Raw genomic sequence first — 19,281 nt, 5'->3', positions numbered from 1 at the left:
AGAAGAACATTTCTGGAGGAAGCCTGTATTATTTGGGTCAGATCTCCAGCATACATTTACACAAGGCCCTCGATGTGTCAAACTGAGCACCATTTCAAGGCCAGCCAAAAGAGGTGTGTCCCCACTGTGAAGGATGCTTTACGTTGTTTGCAGCTGACTGCTAACAGCCCCTGCTATGTTATGGTGCACCAGTGGGTGGGCCCACCTGCCGGGGCAGTAACAGACAATGAATATCAAAGTGATTAATTAAGCCTGAAATAGCTGCTCTTCCTGCAAATATTTACAAGACCAGAAACTACGAGAATGTTATTTGACACTGGAGCTGTGCCACTAGCATGAAAGACACACAACACAGGGCAAAAAGGCGATGGTGTCGAGCAAGTTCAGCCAGAAGTAGCCAACCTTCAAAGGTGCCGCAAGGAGCTGGAGGAAACCTGGCAGAACTCCCTGAACTAGCGGGGCCCTGAAGACAGTGACAGAAGATCAGAAGTAAACAGATTTATGGTCTCCTTCCTAGGCTTTGCTAAAGGAGAGATATTTTGCAGAACATTCCCTGACTTCAGAGGAGATCCTCTAGGTTTACATTGGGGTAGCAAAGGCTGAAACACAGCTCCTACATGTAAAACAGTGGCTGCTCCTAAGTGGAAGATTAGAAAGTAGCCAGTAGGACAACAACAACATGGCTTTACTAGGAAAAAAGATTCATCACAGATGTGGTTGTGACCAAAGGATGGGCAGGCAGCTGAAATACCCTAATAGTGATTCTGTGATTCTTTGTCTCTGCTCTTTGAGATACTCAGCCTGCGTTTGACTGCTACAGGCTTATTATTTTCCATTAAAATTGGACATGGACCTTAATGTGCAGAGTGTTGTGCATGCTTTATGGAGAGGAGGCCTCCCGGCACTGGCGAGGCCACATCTGGAGTGCTGTGCCAAGCGCTGGGATCCCCGGTACAAGAGAGTCCAACAAAGGGTCATGAAGACAACTAAGGGACTGCAGCATCTCTCCTGTGAGGAAGGGCTGAGAGAGAGAACAAGTCATAGAGAATGGAGCCAGGCTCTGCTCAGTGGTGACCAGGGACAGGACAAGAGGCAGTGGGCACAAACCAGAACAGAGGAAATTCCACAGAAAACCCTTTTTTACTGTGGGGGTAATCAAATACAGGGAAAGGTTTCTTAGAGAGGTTGTGGTGTCTCTGTCCTTGGAGACCTTCAAAAGTCGTCTGGACATGGTCCTGGGCAACTTACTCAGGGTGGCCCTGCTTGAGCAGGGCTTTGGACCAGATGGCCTCCAGAGGCCCCTTCCAGCCTCAATCATTCCACAATTCTGTAATTCAGTGAAGAATTTCAAAGCTGCTGGGTTCATGAAGGAACACATTTTATTTAAGGAAATAGGAGGACCTTAACAAAATTGATATTAATATATTGATATGTAGAAGTGTATTTATGTAGTTTTATATCAAATGAAGTTTAGGACCTCATATTCCCATTGTTCTCTCACAAAAGAGTAAATTCGTCTAAGCTTGACAGGGAACTGCCTACCTTGTATACACCACACCACACTATTATGTGTATTAACATATTGTGCCAGGTCTGACCTAAATGGCACAGATTTTTAACAATTCCACTCCTGTTGCTTACATCCTCTAATGTCCTTGGTTACATGGGTAAAAGAGTTGCAGGAATAGGTTCTGTGACACAAAACCGAGGGGTGAATTGTTTAATTAGAAGTCATGTTGTACATAGTATTTATACAAATACAAAAAGATCTCCGTTGAAATCCTGAATCCAACTTTGATAGTGGTTTTACTGAGGAAACCTTTACCTGTATTTGACCACCCTTACAGTAAAAAAGGGTTTTCAGTGTTTTCTGTGGAATTTCCTGTGTTCTAGTTTGTGCCCATTGCCTCTTGTCCTGTCCCTGGGCACCACTGAGCAGAGCCTGGCTCCGTTCACTTTGCACCCTCCCTTCAGGTACCCATAGACATTGGTGAGATCCTCCCTGAGCCTTCTCTTCTCCAGGCTGAACAGTCCCAGCTCTCTCAGCCTTTCCTCACAGGAGATATGCTACAGTCCCTTAGTCATCTTCATGGCCCTTTGCTGGACTTATTCCAGTATCTCTCTTGAACTGGAAAACACTTGTCCCATCATCTGAGTCATTAATGAAGATAGTAAACTGCATTGTGCCCCAGTATCAACCTCTACCTACACCACTAATGACTGGCCACCACCTGACTTTGTGCTGCTCATCATAACCAGTTGAGTCTGGCAGTTCAGCCAGTTTTCAGTCCACCTCTCTGTCTGCCATCCCCTCTCAACATTACTTCATCAGTTTGTCAATGAGGATATTATGAGAGGCAGAGCTGACAGTCTAGTTAAACAACATCCACTGTTCTCCTTTTGTTCACCAAGTTAGTCATCTCGTAAAAGGCCATCAGGTAGGTCAAGCACCATTTCCCCTTCACGCTGACTACTTCCAATCACCACCTTGTTTTTTATGTTTGGATATGAGTTCTAGGAGAGCTTGCTCCAATACTTTTCCAGGGATTGGTATGAGGCTGACCAGCCTGTAGTTGTCACAGTGTGACATCTGCTTTCCTACAGTCCGTAGGAACCTATAACTATTACCATGACTTTTCAAAGATTATCGAGAGTGGTTTTGCAATGACATTGGCCAGCTTGCACACCACTCATGTGTGTATCCCGTCAGGATGTCAAAAGTAAAAAAATGTTTCCCAACCTCATCCTCCCCCACTGAAGGTCAGTCTTTGCTGTAGACTCTCCCACTGGTCTCAGGGACCTGGGATTCCTGACGGCCAGTCTTACCATTAAGGACAGAGATGGAGAAGGCATTGAGTACCTTGGCCTCTCCTGTGTCCTATTTAGCAGTGGACCCACATTTTCCCCAGCCTTCCTCTTGCTGCTGATGTACTTGTAGAAGCTCTTCTTACCCTTCACATCTCTCACTACATTAAGCGCCAGGTGGGTTTTGGCTTTCCTAACTCCATCTCTACAAGCTTGGAAAATATCTCAAAATATTCCTGGGTCATCCACCTGCCTTTGTTTTTTTTATTATTTTTTATTTTTTTAAGTTTTATCGGGAGCTCTTTGTTAATCCATGCAGGTCTCCTGCCACCATTGCTTGAGTGCTTGCACATGGCAATGGACCACTGGAGGCTGGATGAAGATTGAAGGAGACTGTCCTTGAAAATCAACCACAGTGATGGACTCCCCCAAAAGAAGTAAACAGTCCATCAATACTCAAGGCAGAAGTGGGGCTTGAAAAATTAGAAGACAAAAAAAAAAAAAAGAACTTTGGGATTCCTGCAGTTCCATACATACATACCACCATTGTGAATGCCCGACCCAAGAAAACCTTTGGCACAGGTAAGGCCCATGGGGCCTTGGAGAAGGAGACTTCCTTCTCCATGGGGACTTGGAGAATATCCAGGTGATCTCTCTCCTCATTTCTCGTGCTGTGCAGTCTGTGGGGCTCCTCTTGCAGCACTGGTTTGTGACACAGACTCCTACCAGGGCCCACCACTCTGGTCTCCCTGGTCCAGCCATCTGAGAGCCCAGGCATCCCCGCAGCCCATCCTGGAGAGCCACAACCTCCCTTGGGAGCTCACGATGTGACCACTGAGGTGTCAGGTTGTGGCAGTGCCACCCTGCCACCACAGTCGCAGACCCCGTGCACACTGCTCTCAGCATGGTGCCTGGTCCCTGCTGCACGTGCTGCTCCATCCACGCACAGGGCTGCAGGGCCAGCCCTCACCTAGTAGGTGTAAGGGAGAAGGGGCACTCGACCCTCACTGAGCAGGATTCAGCTGGAACAAAGCCCAGAAGCACCCTTTGATCAGGAATAGCCGGCTGAGCTCGTTAGAGGCTGCCAGAGCGTGTGAGAAGTCCCAGCTTCCTGCAGCTACCCTTTTCTGGCAGCAGCAGGCCCCCTGATGCTCCTCAGAAAGTTTGGGTAATCAGTGGCCCACAGCCTTTCAAACATCGGTGTAATATTTTAGTCAACTCTATTTCCACCCAGTTCAGCACTTTGGCCTCCTTTAAAGCTTTGCAGGAGCCACATCCTGCTTGAATATTTTTTTTTCCTTGTGTTGCTAATAGGTTCTAAATTGGGCAACGGGCTCCGCTGTCATCGGCTGGAGTTTGATGAGCAATGTGATAGAAGATAAAAAAATGATGTGATTGTTATTAATAAGAAGGGCTGCATGTGAGGGCTTGGGCAGAGCTTCCCAACCCCATGGCAGCTTCTGCCCCAGCTTTTATTTTTGAAAGAACAATGCCTTAATTCAAATAGAAACTCAAATTAGAAAATAATATTTCTGAAATAAATTATTTTTGTCTAAGCAGGAAACAAAGCTTGCTCCTTATCTGGATTTCCCTCACTCTCCTCAGCTCATGAAAAAAGCACCTGGGGGCTGGCATCAATCTGGCATTCATTTATGGTGAATTATATCCACAGGAAGACCTGGGGGGAAGAGGCTCCCCTCTGGAAGTCACAGGAGCTACTGTCTTGAAGGATTGTCTTGGGAACACTCAAGGATGCAAAGATGACATCTCACCCTTCCTATGTACCTCTGCCAAACCCAGCCCTCTGTTTGAAGGAGACTGGTACAAAAGGAAGGAGGGGAGACTTGATTTTCCTTGACTTTCTTGTTTCAGCAGGACAGCACAGGGTAAGGCAGTGGCAAATCTTGCTCACACACCATGGGAGCCCAAGGAACGTTAGGCAGAGGGAGATAAGCAGCTGAAGCCTACAAAGTGCCAAATAGTTTAGATAATGCTGTTATGCACTGCCGCTGCTACGTAACCCTGATAATTATTTTAAATCTAAGGACATGCATGAAGGTTAAATAAACACCTGAACAGATTAAACAAACGAACATTTTGGATAGATAGCTAAGCAAATATATGTTCATATTTAGATTATTTCTATTCTCCCTTTTTATTCTCCATGTCGCATTGTACTTTACTAGAATTAAAAAAAAAATATATATCTACTAAATCTCTTATGTTTCTGTTTAACTGAATTTTGTTCAATTTGCCCATGAACTACATGACAAAAAGCAGCTGCATTTCCATATTTTTAAAGTTAAATACAACTCTGAGTAGAAAAAAATAAAGAAAAAAAAAAAAGACATGAGGCCACACATGTCCAGCTAATTTGGTTGAGAGCAAAGTCCACCATCGTAGCTCTGCTGATTCATTTCCTCCGAGACTTTCTTGACTCAAATAATATTTGGATATCAATGACACACACGAGGGTAGCTGACCTTCCCTGGGCTTGGAGTGCTAAGGGCAGCAGAAAGGACAATTTTAAGCCAACTTCGTGCTCTCCAGCGTTTTGGAGCTCGAAGCTATGCCCAGCTACAACAGTCCCTGAAGGAATTCAAACAGCCAAGAATAGCCAAAGCCACTGCTGGGATCCAAAATGTCCTGTCTGCTGGTAACTGACCTCCTCTGCTGGAGGAGGGTAGAAGTGTCCTGAGCTGTGCTCCAGGGGTTGTGTCCACCTGCTCCACCAGTATCGTCTCTGTTATCTGTGCAAAGCCCAGACTCTTGTGGGAGCAGGATGGGATGACTATCAGGGAGTGTGGCTAGGATTACACCTTCCTTCAGGTGTACAAAACGCCTTGCCATACAAAACCGGCCTTATGGATGCATGCTGGTGACAACAGGCTGTGTCTCTGGGTCAGAGCTGCTTAGTTGATGGCCTGGGACCAGGCTTAGCTTCCCTCTTACTACGTTCCCCAGGGTGGTAGCATATGTCCGACCCATCCCAGAGCAAGAGAGAGAGAAGAATGCAATATTGTTCTACTGCTGGATCTGTTACACACCCATTACAGGCAATTAACATGAGGAGCAATCTTACTTTTTAGGATTAACCCACTCCTCTGCACTGGGATCCTGATTCTTGGACACAACCACATAGCATTCATATATATTGTTTGTTTTTTCCTTCACTTTTACAGAATCCTGAATAAGGCTTGATTTCATCCCAAGTGTTCACATTCCAAGCTGACAGGAGTGGAGGTTTTTTACTGAGTTTTGATTTGATCTTATGATGCAGGGCATCCTCTCTGTGCAATTGACCTATCTCCTTGTTTGTTCTGTCTGTCCCTCAGAATTTTCTAACAAGATTTGAAATTCCTTTCCTTTCTTTAGCATGAGAACATACAGGATAAAGAGAAAGATGTTCTTTTGAACAGTTTATAAAATGAGCAACATGAACCTATCTACTTTTCCCTTATCCATATGAATACCCACTTTGACTTCAAGGTCTTTGCTTGCGCAGGCAAGTGTTGCTCATGTGAATAAGTATGGCACATTCATCTTCTCTAAGTGGTAGTGAGGAAACTCAGCATTTATTTGGATACTGTTTTCTGAGCTCAATAAGTGAGAGCTGACATCACTGTATAGCAAACAGGCAGGCATGCACAGCAGCACAATCCCTTCTGTATTTCCAAGAGAGAAAATAACTAAATAAACCTCACTTCTGACAAATAGAAAGACCAGAAGGACACCAGAATCACCTAAGCAGCGTCTGCTTTTGTGACAGATCTTCTATGTAGGGTACAAATTCACTGCTTACCTTGTGGACTCCTGCTTGTATATGTCAATGATGTTCTCCACCAGCAGGTTCCTCTGCAGCCCGTACACCCCGTGCCGGTCGAGGACCACTTCATGCCTGCATGAGGGGCAGCGAAACCGGCCTCCCGAAGCCACAGTCGTGCCTCCCCTGGTGGGCAGGTAGGGGTTCGAGGCCTGTTCTTGCCAAGTAGCACAAGAAGAGGTGAGTAAGGCCATGCACACCTTTGCCAAAATGTGTTTGGACAATGAGTCATTGTTCTTGGAGCACACGGAGGCTGTTTTGTGATGGACCAGAGCCCACTGAAATCAAGGCCACATCCCTCTCTCTCCCCTCTTCTTCCCTACGAGCCCAAGGAGCTCTGGGTCAAGCCATTCAATATTTAAAAAATTACTGGGAGAAGCAGCTGAAGTTGTTCAGATCAGGCCCATGGTGCTGCAACGACCTGTGCTAGAGATAGCACAGCTCTTCCAAAAGCACCAGAACAAAACCCCGTGTGTAACAAACCATTTGTAAGTATGCCCGAGGAGAGGGCTGCTGCACAGAGGAGCCCGGGACAACACACAAAGACTGCAAGATGTGGGGCTGGCTCCTTGGCTCTTGAGTGCTGCCACCTCCCTGCAGCTCACAGGGAGCAATTCAGGCTGGTGCAAGCTCAGCCTCAGCCCCGAGGAAGCTGAGCCCTGGGAACATTTCCCCAGCTCACCTTCTGCTTTAAAACATTCCCCCCCAGTCTTACCAACTACTAAAATCAACCAACTGAGCCGTGTGATACTCGGCTTTCCCATTCATTCAGCGAGTGCCACTTGTTCCTGCAGAAGCCAGAAAGCAGAAGCTTTCCACGGCAGTGAACCTACCTGGAAAATGTCGCTGGCACACTTCCTACACAGGTTGTGCTGGCAGGGCAGGATGACCACCGGCTTGGTGAACATCTCCAAACAGATGGGGCAAATCAGCTGCTTCTCCAGGTTATCCATGGTCTGCTGCTCTTTGGAGAAGGACTTGTAGTTCAGGGAGGTGCTCATCCCTAGCTTTTCCAGGGGCATACGCTCAGGATCAGGGCGTCGCAGCTCGGTTTCCGGGTTAATTTCCCTTGAAATAAATCCAAGGCTCCGCCGCGATCAGAGGCTCGCTGGGCTGTGCTCACTGGAGGACATTGTTTAAACGGGGGGCCGAGGGGAGCCGGGGCTGTTTTTAGCAGCACGGCGTCACGAGATGCCATTCAGCCGTGCCCATATAAGCGCGTGAGAGGAGGACAGGCTGGGACAGGTGACAGCTCCCGGGGGGCCGGGGGGGCAGCTGCAAGGCCCTGGCTCTCCTCACTCGCACATGGCAGCCTTCACCCCCCCGGGAGGAGGCCAAGCGATAAGCAAGCGCCATCTGCTCCCCGCTTATCGCAGCCACTCAGTCCAGCGATAGGATGAACACCGAGGAGGCCATGTGGAAGCTGCAGTTTGGGCCTCGGGTTTCGGCAGGCTCCAGGAGCTGGACTTCCCAATGTGTGGAGCACATGAAGCCCCCTGAGAAGGCAATAAAAGCAATGGCTGCTCTTGGGCTCGGTTAATTCAGGGTGTAAACCTGTCACCACCTTGAAAACCAGCTTTAAAAAATCGCCTGCCTATATCTGCACTTAATGTCCAGTATGACTTTTTTAAGGAGCTGTAACATCAGAATCTAACAGGGCTGTTCAACACATTAATTCCACAGCAGCTTTAACATGCCCCAAAAAACATTATTTGAACTTCCCGATGGGAATGAGTCAGAAGAAATACAGTATGAAAAGCTTTAATTTGCACTGCTAGAGAATATGTACTAATTGTACAGTTTCTCTCTCTCTCTCTGCACAGTTTAATTCAAATACATTTTAGTTTTGGGCACTGCTGTGTTTGTGTCTGTTTATTAGACACTGATATCCCTCTCAGCTTGGCACTTGCTCTGGAGTTATTTTTAAAATGACAATTTCCCAGATAATCTGTGGCATGTGATGCCTGATCTTAAGGGAAAGCCATCTGTGCTTCTACTTGCCAATAATTTATCACACAACTGTACAAGTAATAAATATCTTGTCCTCAGTTTAAGCCAAAGTCCCCACATGTACTGTATAAAATCACTTTGCAACTGTACTGTATGTGGAATCAGTATATTGTCTGCTCTTTTAATGAATAACTTTAATACTTTCTCCACTGAGTGTCTTGTGGAAAACTCTCATGTTTATGTTGACTCCTAACCCTGGAGTGCTTGGATATGACACATGCTTTACAGCAGCTGAATGAATCTCCTTCATGTCCCGGGGCAGACCCCAACTCCCTTTATCTGTATGCCACACCAGTCTGCAACCTGGGCAGTTCAGGAACATAGAAAAGTGAGGGTTTTCATTGATTTCCACATGAAAATGATTCGTATTCTCTGCATGCAATGACAGTGAATCACATTAAATTCAGTGTACTACTGATTATTTTTTGTTTTGAAGGCCTTGCATAATTTCTAAGCATTCGGGTGAAACCCTGTACCCATTTGCAGCCCACCAAGCCAGAATTTCACCTACGTAAAAATACAAATTTGCCAGCAGTCACTGAAAAACAAGTAGCTTTTTCTGAAATCTTACTTCGATGAGAAATTTGTAGCAGTTTAGTTAAACTGGTTTGAACTCACACCTTTGGTTCAGCTCCCTGATGTAGACAAGACCTTGGGAGCTGCACGGGGAAAGCTGCGCTGGCAGCTGAGCGGCAGACAGCTGGGGCTTTTGGCAGGGGTGGAGGGGAGTCGTTCCTGGCAGCAGCAAGACGATATTTCTCTTCTCTCCCTCCCCACTGTGGCCAGGTCAGAGGTGACTTTGGTGTCTGAAGGAATCTGAAGGCCTCATGCTGCCCCTGCCTCAGCTGCCCCTTGCACATCAAAACCTGCGTGAATAAGGAGCTTTATGCTGGGTGAGAAAGGCTTTCCTTGCATCGCAAGGCAGATGCTTCCACCCGTCAGTACAGTGAAACTCTGTGAGGAAAAGCTGATGATTAGAAATGCCACTGTGTAGAAACATCTGCATACAGCAATGTGTGTAGCAGGGGGCATTGAAAACACAGAAAAACCCAGGGGCACTTAGGTCAATGAACTAAGGCAGCTCTGAAGGCATAATGTGTACCTGGGATGTAATTCTAGGAAAACTATACTTACCTGTGATGACCCACAAAAGTCTTCATTTAACCGGCTAGAAGTGGCATCTGAAGCATCTGCAGAGGACATCTGATGGCCTCTGCACCCACCAGCCCTGATGGCTCTCTCCCTTGAAGGAGCCACCAACCCATCTCTCAACAGAGCAACACGGGACAAGGGGATCTGCCTTAGCTCTGCACCTGCACAGAAACTCTGGATACCTGCCAGCCATCACAAAGGTTGCAAGGGTGTTTTTTTTTTATTGCATCTTTTTTACAGCATAGCTTGCCTGGGAGTGTCACCTGGCTTTGCTGACACAACCAGAAAAATAGCTCCTACAGATATGCTTGGTTTTCTAGACATCACTTCTAACTCCTCTATTTTTGCAGTGCATCACAGCTTGTGGTCTGTGGACTGAGGGCCAGGAGAGCCTGGAAGGCTGGCTGCAAAGCAGTGGGTTTAGGAAAGGGATTTGAAGGCGGAAGAAGAGGTTGAGTGATGTCCAGGTTCAGGTTTCAATACCATAATGACATCCCTGGGCTTTGCATTCAGAGAATTCCCCTTTGCAACCTCTTATCTTGTACCAGCGGCGCGAAGCTCTCATCTGTCAGTCACAGGAAATCTGCCCTGTTGCTCTCTTGCCTGACTAGAAAACAAAGGGAAAAGCGTGTTTTCACTGCATGGTAGCTCCCACATGCCTTACTTTGCCATAAGGCTCAGCAGGGACAGGGCTCACTCTGCAAGCACCAGGCTCCCTGCCTGGGTGAGGATGAAGCTGGTGAGGATGAGGGGTGCTCTCCACGCATCTCACCTCCATCTGTGCCCATTAACCCCACAGTCAGCAACCCCTTAGCAGTGGATGGTGAATACTGGCATTCCCACCTACAGCAGGCACATTGCAGAAACTCAAATTTCACTTATATTTGCAACAAGGTATTAAGCAGGTGAGCTAGCTATAAGATGAAGCCGTCCTACCTATGTAAATGCAAACTGCAAACAGTATCTTGTATTTCACAATTTTATTGTCATCACTAAACATCCCTCAGTAAATACTAAACCCACCCTTTGATTTTCAGGACTCAATGCTGCCATAGAGAGCCTTTGCAACAGGGACAGGAGCTTTCAAAAACAGCTGCCTCTTGAGATGGACATTTTTCCATTCAACATATACATTCATCTTTGTGTACATTATACATAATGATAGGCAATATGCCTATATGCAATATGACCTTCTAGACACAATCTGGGAGATGGTTTCAGGTCTCCAGGGAAAGACAGGCCTGCACAGGAGGTAATGACATCTTCCAAAAGTTCTCTTTGTATATTTGAAATCACAGCAGCAGAGGCAAGCTCAAAGCATTTTTACGGGTGATTCACTTGAAGCACATGAAATGTGCAGGGGCACAGGATTTCAGGCACAAGCTAGAAAAAAAAAAAAAAAAAAAAAAAAAAAGTAGCCAGAGCGTTGATTTCTGTCCTTTTCTTTTGATTAGGACATCCAACTGAACTGAATTGTGCCAGAAAGAAGCCTTTTCCTCTGGGTTTATCCATGCTCAAGAAGCTTCCATGGTTTGCAGCAAACAGACAGAAACATGGGATAAAAGGGTAGGTGAAATAAATCATCATTTTTATTCCAGATTCATAAGTAGTACCAACATAAACGCCAGCAGGCAATTTTCAGAGACTTGGATTAAGACCCTGAAATGGGGAGAGTCCGTGGATGAGCTCCAAGGGGAAGTCACCTCCATGTGCCGTGGCTCTGCTGCCGGCAGGATGCCAAGCCGTGGTGTTGCTGCCCCTGGATGTCTGCAGGCTTCCAGAAGGAAGGTCCCACGGCTTTCTGCTGCCACCCAGCAACACCAGCAGGCCAGCATGAACCCAAACGTCACCTGGCCTTAGGGGACACAAGCTATGCCTCCTGCAGAAAGTCCCAGTTTACTCAAAGTCTTTCAGATCAGGATTAGAAAAGGTGGTCGGGCTGTGCTCGTCAGTGAGGCAGGGCAAACCTGAACTGTGATCAAGACAAGGCATTAAGCATCTCTGTAATTATCTGTATTCTCAAAAATCTCAAAACGAGTGAGCCCGAAAAGGCAGGCTGCCCAAGCAGTGGAATAACAAACAGAAGATTACAGATTCAGCTTCTCCCTCAGCCACATGCAACTTTACAAGCCCAAAGGTTCCCAAACCCTCATTCCCTTTTGTGTACTTTGGACTCTCGAGACGTTACTGATAGAAGGAGATCTACACTTCACATGCAAGGCATAAAAGTATGTCCAAACTGCTGCATGGGGAAGAAACTGGCCCACATGACTGACCACCTAAAAATAGGTCCTCTCCAGGGCTAAGGACGCGTTTCAGAGATAACAGGCTTGATTTTCCACACACTGAAATATGTGCTGCGGAAATACGCCCTGAGAATGAGACACAAAAGGAAAGTTTATAAATAAAACAAAACCACTCAGAAAATGGAAGAATACAAGCAGGAATCCTTCATCCTCTCAGAGAGTAAGCGACCAAATGCTTTGCTCTTTTAGCACGTCTAGCCCTGACCCTTTCCCCTCCACTTTGCTATGCTAAGAGCACAGCATCCCCTGGGAGCCTGTGGCTCATGACTAAATGCCTCCCCTGTTACCAGAGGGGAAGGCATGACTGTTTTTTCCCTGAATCGTTCTTGTATTTCATGGAAAACACAGCTACTTAGTGCTGGATTAAGGAAGGATGAGTTGGTGATGTGGGGCTGGATGCAGGTAGCCCAGACGGCAGTGGTAGGGGGACCTCCCAGGCCAACCAAAATTTAACGAAAAAATGATAGCAGAGTTGTGGCAGTAGAAATTTTGACCAGGGAACAGATCTCATTTCTGCCTTGTCCTTGACAACCCATAGTGCTCCCCTCCAACCCCCCAGCTCTATCATCAGGAGACGACAGCGATGTTCAGCGGAGAAGTGATTTGTGTTTGGCAGCACAGATCCAGCTCAGGCGTCCCAGCTGGTGTCAGCGCATCGCTTTGCAGAGATGCAGCCTTGGCCCGGGGCCACGTTTCTCCCCAGCCCTGGTCCGCTCAACGTCAGCCACTCGTGATGCTATTTCAGTCGGTAGCCTCCATGGTTCAGCTGGCAGAGCAGAGGAGTGCGGGGATTTTTTCTCCGGGACAATGCTTAGGTCTGTAATTCAAAGGAGAAGCTGTTTTAATGTTATACTCAGCAAACGACTTTGCAGTCACAGGCCCCTAGACTGGTTTACTTTGTACTTTCATTCCTCCTCGTCCTGAGGGTCATTCCTTCAGGACAGAGTAAAGATTGAGGGCTGGAAGACAAAGGATCGAGCTTTGTGCTAATACAGTTAAACTAAATTTCGGGGTGTAGGGGCAGGGAGGTGTTCAGACAGCAAGGCATCACCAGGCCTGGTAAAGCCCTTGTTTGGCATGTGCCCAGTGACAGGGGTGGTGCCTTTGTCTGTTAGCCTTATTTTCTGGTGTATTTCAAGTTTATCTCTGCTTTCCTTTCATGTCTTCTTTGTCCAGCAAATGCTCTTTAGGTGTATAGCAAAACCAGCATGACTATTCACATCTGAGTGCCTGTGCCTTTTTTCTTTTGAAAGTCAGCTCAGAAGAGCAAGCTCCTCTGTTGGACATTTGCAGGCCAAGTTCTTTCCCCCTCTCCCTCACGTGGGGCTCACACGAGCACAGAGGAGTGCAGTACATGAGAGAGGGATAGAGGTGTTTGCAAAGACAACAGCAGCTGGAAGAAGTGCATTCAAACCAGTCAGGAACTGAACAAGCACAATTCAAGTTCTGCTCAGGGATGCGATCGATTGTAACATCGTGATCACTGTACCAGGCCGCAGTATATTAGATTAACATTGTTTTGAATGATCACTGCAAGAACCAGCTCAGGCACATCAGCCTGTATCCACACGTGTGGTGTTGGGTCCCCCTCTGCCACCACCCTGCAGATTTCTGACCTTGTCACGGAAGGGGCAGCTCTGAAGAGCTGTGGTGCTTTCAGAGCAATCTGTCGTCACTGGTTCAATCTCAGCTTCAAGGAGAGGGAGTTTTGTGGTGGGAGGAGGCCCCTTGCTCATCACTAGTCTTTTTACCTGGCTCCTTGGACCAACACCTTGAGGAACCTCAGGAATTGAGCCCAGGGGCTGATCTCCTGAAGAGCATCCCCAGTCACCTCTGTCAGCAGAAGATGCCTCTGCCACTCCTGACCTTCAGATACCTGCCAAACTCCTTGGTCTTGCAGCCAAAATGGGGCAGGCATGGCTATCGCTGTCCTTTGAACACTCTGGAGAACATTCCAGGAACCTGACAGGTGTTAGGTGGCCACAGGGTAGCAGTCACCTTAACCTTCAGCAAGCAATGCCTGTGGGCAACCAGTAACACTGAAATCCCGCTCAGATCAGGTCAGAGAAAGCAAAAATGTAAATAAAATCATTTATCCATGACATTCAGGATAGATGATATTTTGTTGGATACTTAAAGAAAACAACAAACAAACAAACAAAACAATCTCCAACCTTTACTCATGTAATGGATATCTCTGCCTGGTCTCTGTGAGGCCACTTTGTAAAACTGGGGGAAGAAAGCTTACAGAGGCAAATGGAAGGTGTGCAGGGGAAAAGCCAGAAAGTCACGGTAAGAAAGGAGAGAGCAAGTGGGCACAGCTGTAAGTCCCAGGATGCCCTAGATGTTGAATAAGCACTATTCCCTTTGAACTGATATCCTAAAGCCCTGCACAACTCCTCCACCTCCTCTTCTACTTTGCAGCATCTCACCCACCCACTTTTCATCCTTCCCACAGCACCTGTCAGCTCCCCTTATCCTCCTCCATGAAAACAGCAGGCCATCTCACCCTCCCCCTGAAAATGCAAGTCCCGTGAAGAAAAGAGCAGTCTCTGCTCAGGCAGAAACAGCTCCCCTTGATCCCAACCCCAGAACTAGCTTGGATTGAGACATCCTCTCCAGAACAAGGCTGATGAGGCACACACACTTTGCCATATGTCCATAGGAGTAGTGATGGCAGGCAGGGCAAAGGAGGGATGTTTATGTTGTTACAGAAAAATGATAATGATAAAAAAAGAACATAGAAAACGGTGGCTTTCAGGCATCCCTTGCCCCTCCCGTGACAGGCATCCGACGCCTTTCCCGTGACAGCACTCTCACTTGGTGTTTGGGCCAAGGGATTGTTTAGTTGGCTGGCCAGGTAATGCTAAAGGAATGAAATCATGTTTATTTTTGCTGAGAAGGGTCAGTGTGCCTTCTGGATAAGGAAGGAGTCAGAGGAGCTCCATGTTAAATCAGGGAACTTCCCTGGATGGGATTTTTTTTTTTTTTTTTTTTTTTGAGGAGGAAATTAGAGATGAGAGGCGCTTTGTTCTCCCATGAGGAAATACTTCTTGGTCAACACAGCCTGAGGTATAAGGTGTGGAGGAAGATAGCATGCTACTCACTGTGTCAGGACAGCCCGCGGCAAAATGCCTGGATATGAGGGAATGGCCTTGCTGATCTAATCTTCAAAGCAACTAACTGAATCCTGGTTTTCCCTCATTTCTCCACCTACCTCTTTTATGAGTTTATCTATCTTGGCAGCTGCGAGTAAGTGTTTTTATTTGCATTTTGTCTTAACCTGTCTTGAATTAAGTATGATTTCAGCGTAATTGGATACTAATGACTCGTTCCTTGCCAAAGGATGTGGTAAATCTCCACGTAGAGCTTGGGGCACCTCACAAGCTCTCTAGGTTGCCAGCCTGTTCTCCACAGTACCCAAAGCATTACTGCATGCGCCTTCGTCAGCTGCAGAACCCCTCTGGAGAGGCTAGGAGGGGAGAAGGGTATTTTGGAAACGGGAGCAACAAGGAAGGCTGTCTGGCACGAAGAACTGGTGCAGACCTGAATCTCAAAGGCTTCTGCAGGGTTGTTGGAGGTTTTATGGGTTGGTGGAAGAACACGTTCTTGCTTCATGGGCTGAGAAAGAAGAAAGCAGAGAAACCCTCCTTCAGACAGAATTGAACCAGCAGCTTAAAAAGAGTAAAAATTGTGTTTTTACAGTCTGCCTTGCTGCCAGGTGAGCCAACGGAGCACATTAGGAGAAGCCACCAAAATGTAGGCTTGGCAGCATACTGTCAGGCACGTGTCCTTCCCTACCTGCACGCCCTTTTGTAGCACCCCTTCTCATTTCTAGCTCTTGCCTGCACTTCATTCCCTTCATTCCCAGGCCACTAGCCTGAGTTCCCAGCTCTGAGTCCAGCTTCCTCCAAGCATGAGGATTGTTCTCTGCTTGACCAAGTTTTTGCCTGAAACCATTATTTTTGGCTGTGGCCCTGCCCAAATCCATGGGACCCTGATGTCCTGCCTGTCCTGGGCATGCGGTGGAAGATGTCTGACTGCCAACTGGAGGAGTAAACGCCAGTCCCAGCTGCCCAACTGGGAAAAGGCACTACTCCAACCCCTGCAATCTTCTGTTTGCAATTACAGTTTTCCTGTTATTAAATGCCCACCAGCCATTTGGACATGCTCACACTCTTTCATTCACTTTGTGGTTCTTCACGATTAATCCAGAAGAGAATAATAAAACCCCTTTGCAGAAGAGGAGCTATTTGCAAGTCTCTGCTTATGAAGGGGCTGCTCCCCTCAGTGCTCACCTCCCTGCACTGGCCTGAGGCAAATCAAGAGGAATCTGGCCTCATCTTCACCACCCAACTTACTAGCACCTGCAAAAAAATAAGGAGAGATAGAAGGGAAACAAAAAGAGGATGGAAATAACAGATCAGAAATGAGGTGTCTATGAAGGCAGACAGCAACTCTACCTCTCACCTACTGGATTCCTTCTCCACTTTTTCCACTGATTTGCCAGGCTGTCCCACTGCCTTATTCCCTCTCCATGTTTTCTGCTTTGTCATCTCAGGATGACTCTCCTCCTTCACAAGGCACTGAAAGTGGCTGAGCTGCTCTAGCAAACAGGATGGGGCAGCCTGTGTCTCTCCTTTCTGCACTGCCCTGGCAGCAAGGTCTTATCCCACTGTTTGCTCCGACTGGGCTGATTCACCTCTCTGACCTACAGGAAATGAAACATTTTCCTGTATTATCAAATTGAGTGTCCACAGGTTACCAGAGCAGGGACAAGTTGAGTTGTGTGGCTTAGTGCAGGGGAGGTGAAGCAAAATCTCCTTATTTTGAATCAAGGAGCAGCTAGAGTGGCTCATCCTCTTCCAACTTCACTCTTAATATCCTCTTTGTTATCCAGAACATAATTCCTGTGGTACCCCACAAGATGGTCCATGACTTGAAGGAGCACTCACAACCAAGTCAGGCTTTCTGTGCAGAGGAGCTACAGCTGCTCACCCTCATCCCACCGGCTTGTCCATCCATGAGAAGGAGAGGACTTCTGTGCAGAAGGCCTTTATCTTTGCTCACTCGTAGTGGCCAATGTTTGTCTGTCAGGCCTCATCAGATTCACAGGAAGCATGAACTGTGAAGGGAAGAGGTCTGACTGACAGGACCTGGCCTCACAGAGCAATAGTTACAAGGTGGGTTTAGCTGGATGCATTCCTGATGGCAGATAGGCCTCTGTTGTGACACTGTCACACCTCTGGCTTGAGACCAGCCAGCCAGCAGCTGCATGGCTGCTTGTGCAGGAAGAGCAGGCCACTGCCAGGGTGACAATGCAGCGAGTGCCCCAAAACACCTCCCTGCACTGGAGCCTGTTGAGGAATTACCCAAAGTAATAACAAAAGATTTAAAAAAAAAAAAAGACCTAGAAAATCAACATGTCAGACTGGTTTGGGGAAAAGAACAATAACAAATTAACAAATTTCTTGTGAAGGATGAATCTAAATCAACTTTTCCTTATGAACAGGGACAGGTCCTTGCTTTGTCTAACCTCGATGTGGCACCATGCAAAGCACAGAAATGCAATGCTTAGGGCTCTCTGCCCTGTTAATACCCAGTAGTCAGGCAAAACCAGCATTGCCAAGGGAGGTTGTGGTGACTAACATCTGTCTCCAGCAGCTCCTGACATATTCTCTGGCAGCAGATGATGTGAATCTCGTCCTGCTCCCATGGAGTGGGATGAAGAGCCATTCCTGTTTTCCCATGTTCCAAAAGGTACAAAGCTTGCTAATTCTTTTGTTGTTTGTCTAATTAAGCCATGGGTAAGTATCATGCAGTTTGTTTTTGGTAGCTGGGCTCTGTTCAGTACAGACCTGTTTATGACAGCGTGATTGGACAACCGTCAAGGCAGAAATCAAAGAACAACCAAAGACTATCACAGGAGGGAAGCCAGAAGCCCAGTGACACCTGGGTTGTTATCAGTACTGGCTTAACACGTGTGGCTGTGGTAAGATTAGCAAAGGGCTCATAAAAACAGGCAGCAAGTACTGCCAAGAAGTTCTGAGGCTGAAGCCCAGATATCATTAAACTGTGAGGTTTTCCCCAGCCCTCTCTGGAGAAGCAAAACACACTTTGGATTGACGGACAAGGAAAACAAGTTCTGGGCGTGCTGTTGCCTATGTGGAGCATGCCAAGTGACCAAGACCACAGAAGAACATTTTGGGGTATTGACCAAGAGCAACTCGGAGCTTGGGGCAGGAACTAACGTGCAGACGTGACTCTGGCGTGTCGCAACGGGAGAGGTGTAGGTATGATGGTGGAGCTGGGGTTATCTAGAAGACAAGGTGCCCAGGCTGTCCTGTCCCCAGTTGTGGTGCAGGACCAAGCATGGGGTGACCACCCCAAGGCTCCTCTGCTGCCACAGTGCTGGGGACATGGAGCCAGATCCCACCTCCCCTGCCCAGCAGGAGGGATCCCTGCCCAGAGCAGGCTGGGGAGCCAAGTTTGTGAGCAAGGAGGCATGACACAACTCCCTGAATTTGCAGACTGAACGACATTTTGCCTCATTTTGGGCATACAGGTGACGTGAGGGGACTTGTTCCCAGCTCACGGCTGCAGAGCTCTTTGTCACGGCATGGCAACGTTGGACATGGCTCTGGGACACGGTTCCCTGGCAGAACAAGGGGGTCCCACTGCTCAGCCACCATTTGTGGCTGCAAAACTCTGCTTTCTCCTCAGGAACAGGAGCTGGGGGCAGTGAGGGCTGGCACCATTGGCCTGCAGCCCCCCGGCCCCCCCTCTGCCGCCCAACACGGGCCATGCCGCCATCACCACCCAGGGCCAGTGGCGCAATGGATAACGCGTCTGACTACGGATCAGAAGATTGTAGGTTCGACTCCTGCCTGGCTCGCTGGTTATTTATTATTTTTTCCCCTCCAGAGCCGAGCAGCCCTCTGCTCGGCTGCTGTCCAGCCGCTGGAAGTGCTGGGAAACTTCCTGGGACACTAAAAGTTGTGCTTACCTGCCCAAGGAGAGGTCACTTACCCAAGTCAAGAAAAAATAACAGAAAAGTTTAATGCAGTAACTCGTTCAGCAAGGATACGCTCCAGTGGTGATAGATACTTGCAGTGGTGATGCACCGGGTTTCCCAGCTGGTCGTTTTGTCCGTGCACATGCCACAAATCTTGAAGTGCAGCCAGC

General features: G+C 47.5%; 1 protein-coding gene across 5 annotated transcripts in view; it reads right to left on the bottom strand.

Moving 5' to 3' along the window:
* TRIM55 (tripartite motif containing 55) overlaps positions 1–7,870 on the bottom strand; it is a 41,120-nt gene extending 33,250 nt beyond the window's left edge. For 2 of the 5 annotated variants that reach the window (XR_014689855.1, XM_084510357.1), the window contains exons 1-2: positions 7,462–7,847; positions 6,608–6,780 (exon numbers count right to left, since the gene is read on the bottom strand). Coding sequence is in view for 4 of the 5 variants with exons in the window: in XM_084510357.1 (XP_084366483.1) it covers positions 6,608–6,780; positions 7,462–7,650 (362 nt within the window). In the remaining variant the exon portion in view is untranslated. Of the gene's footprint in view, positions 1–6,607; positions 6,781–7,461 lie in introns of all 5 variants that reach the window. The other 3 variants (XM_084510358.1, XM_084510360.1, XM_084510359.1) reach the window with 3 other exon arrangements.
* Positions 7,871–19,281: the final 11,411 nt, after the last annotated feature.

Source organism: Aythya ferina (genome assembly GCF_964211825.1).
Source record: "Aythya ferina genome assembly, chromosome: 2".
NCBI classification, from domain to species: Eukaryota; Metazoa; Chordata; class Aves; order Anseriformes; family Anatidae; genus Aythya; species Aythya ferina.
The sequence above is the reverse complement of the archived record's forward strand: the minus strand, read 5'-3'. Positions and strand labels throughout refer to the sequence as shown.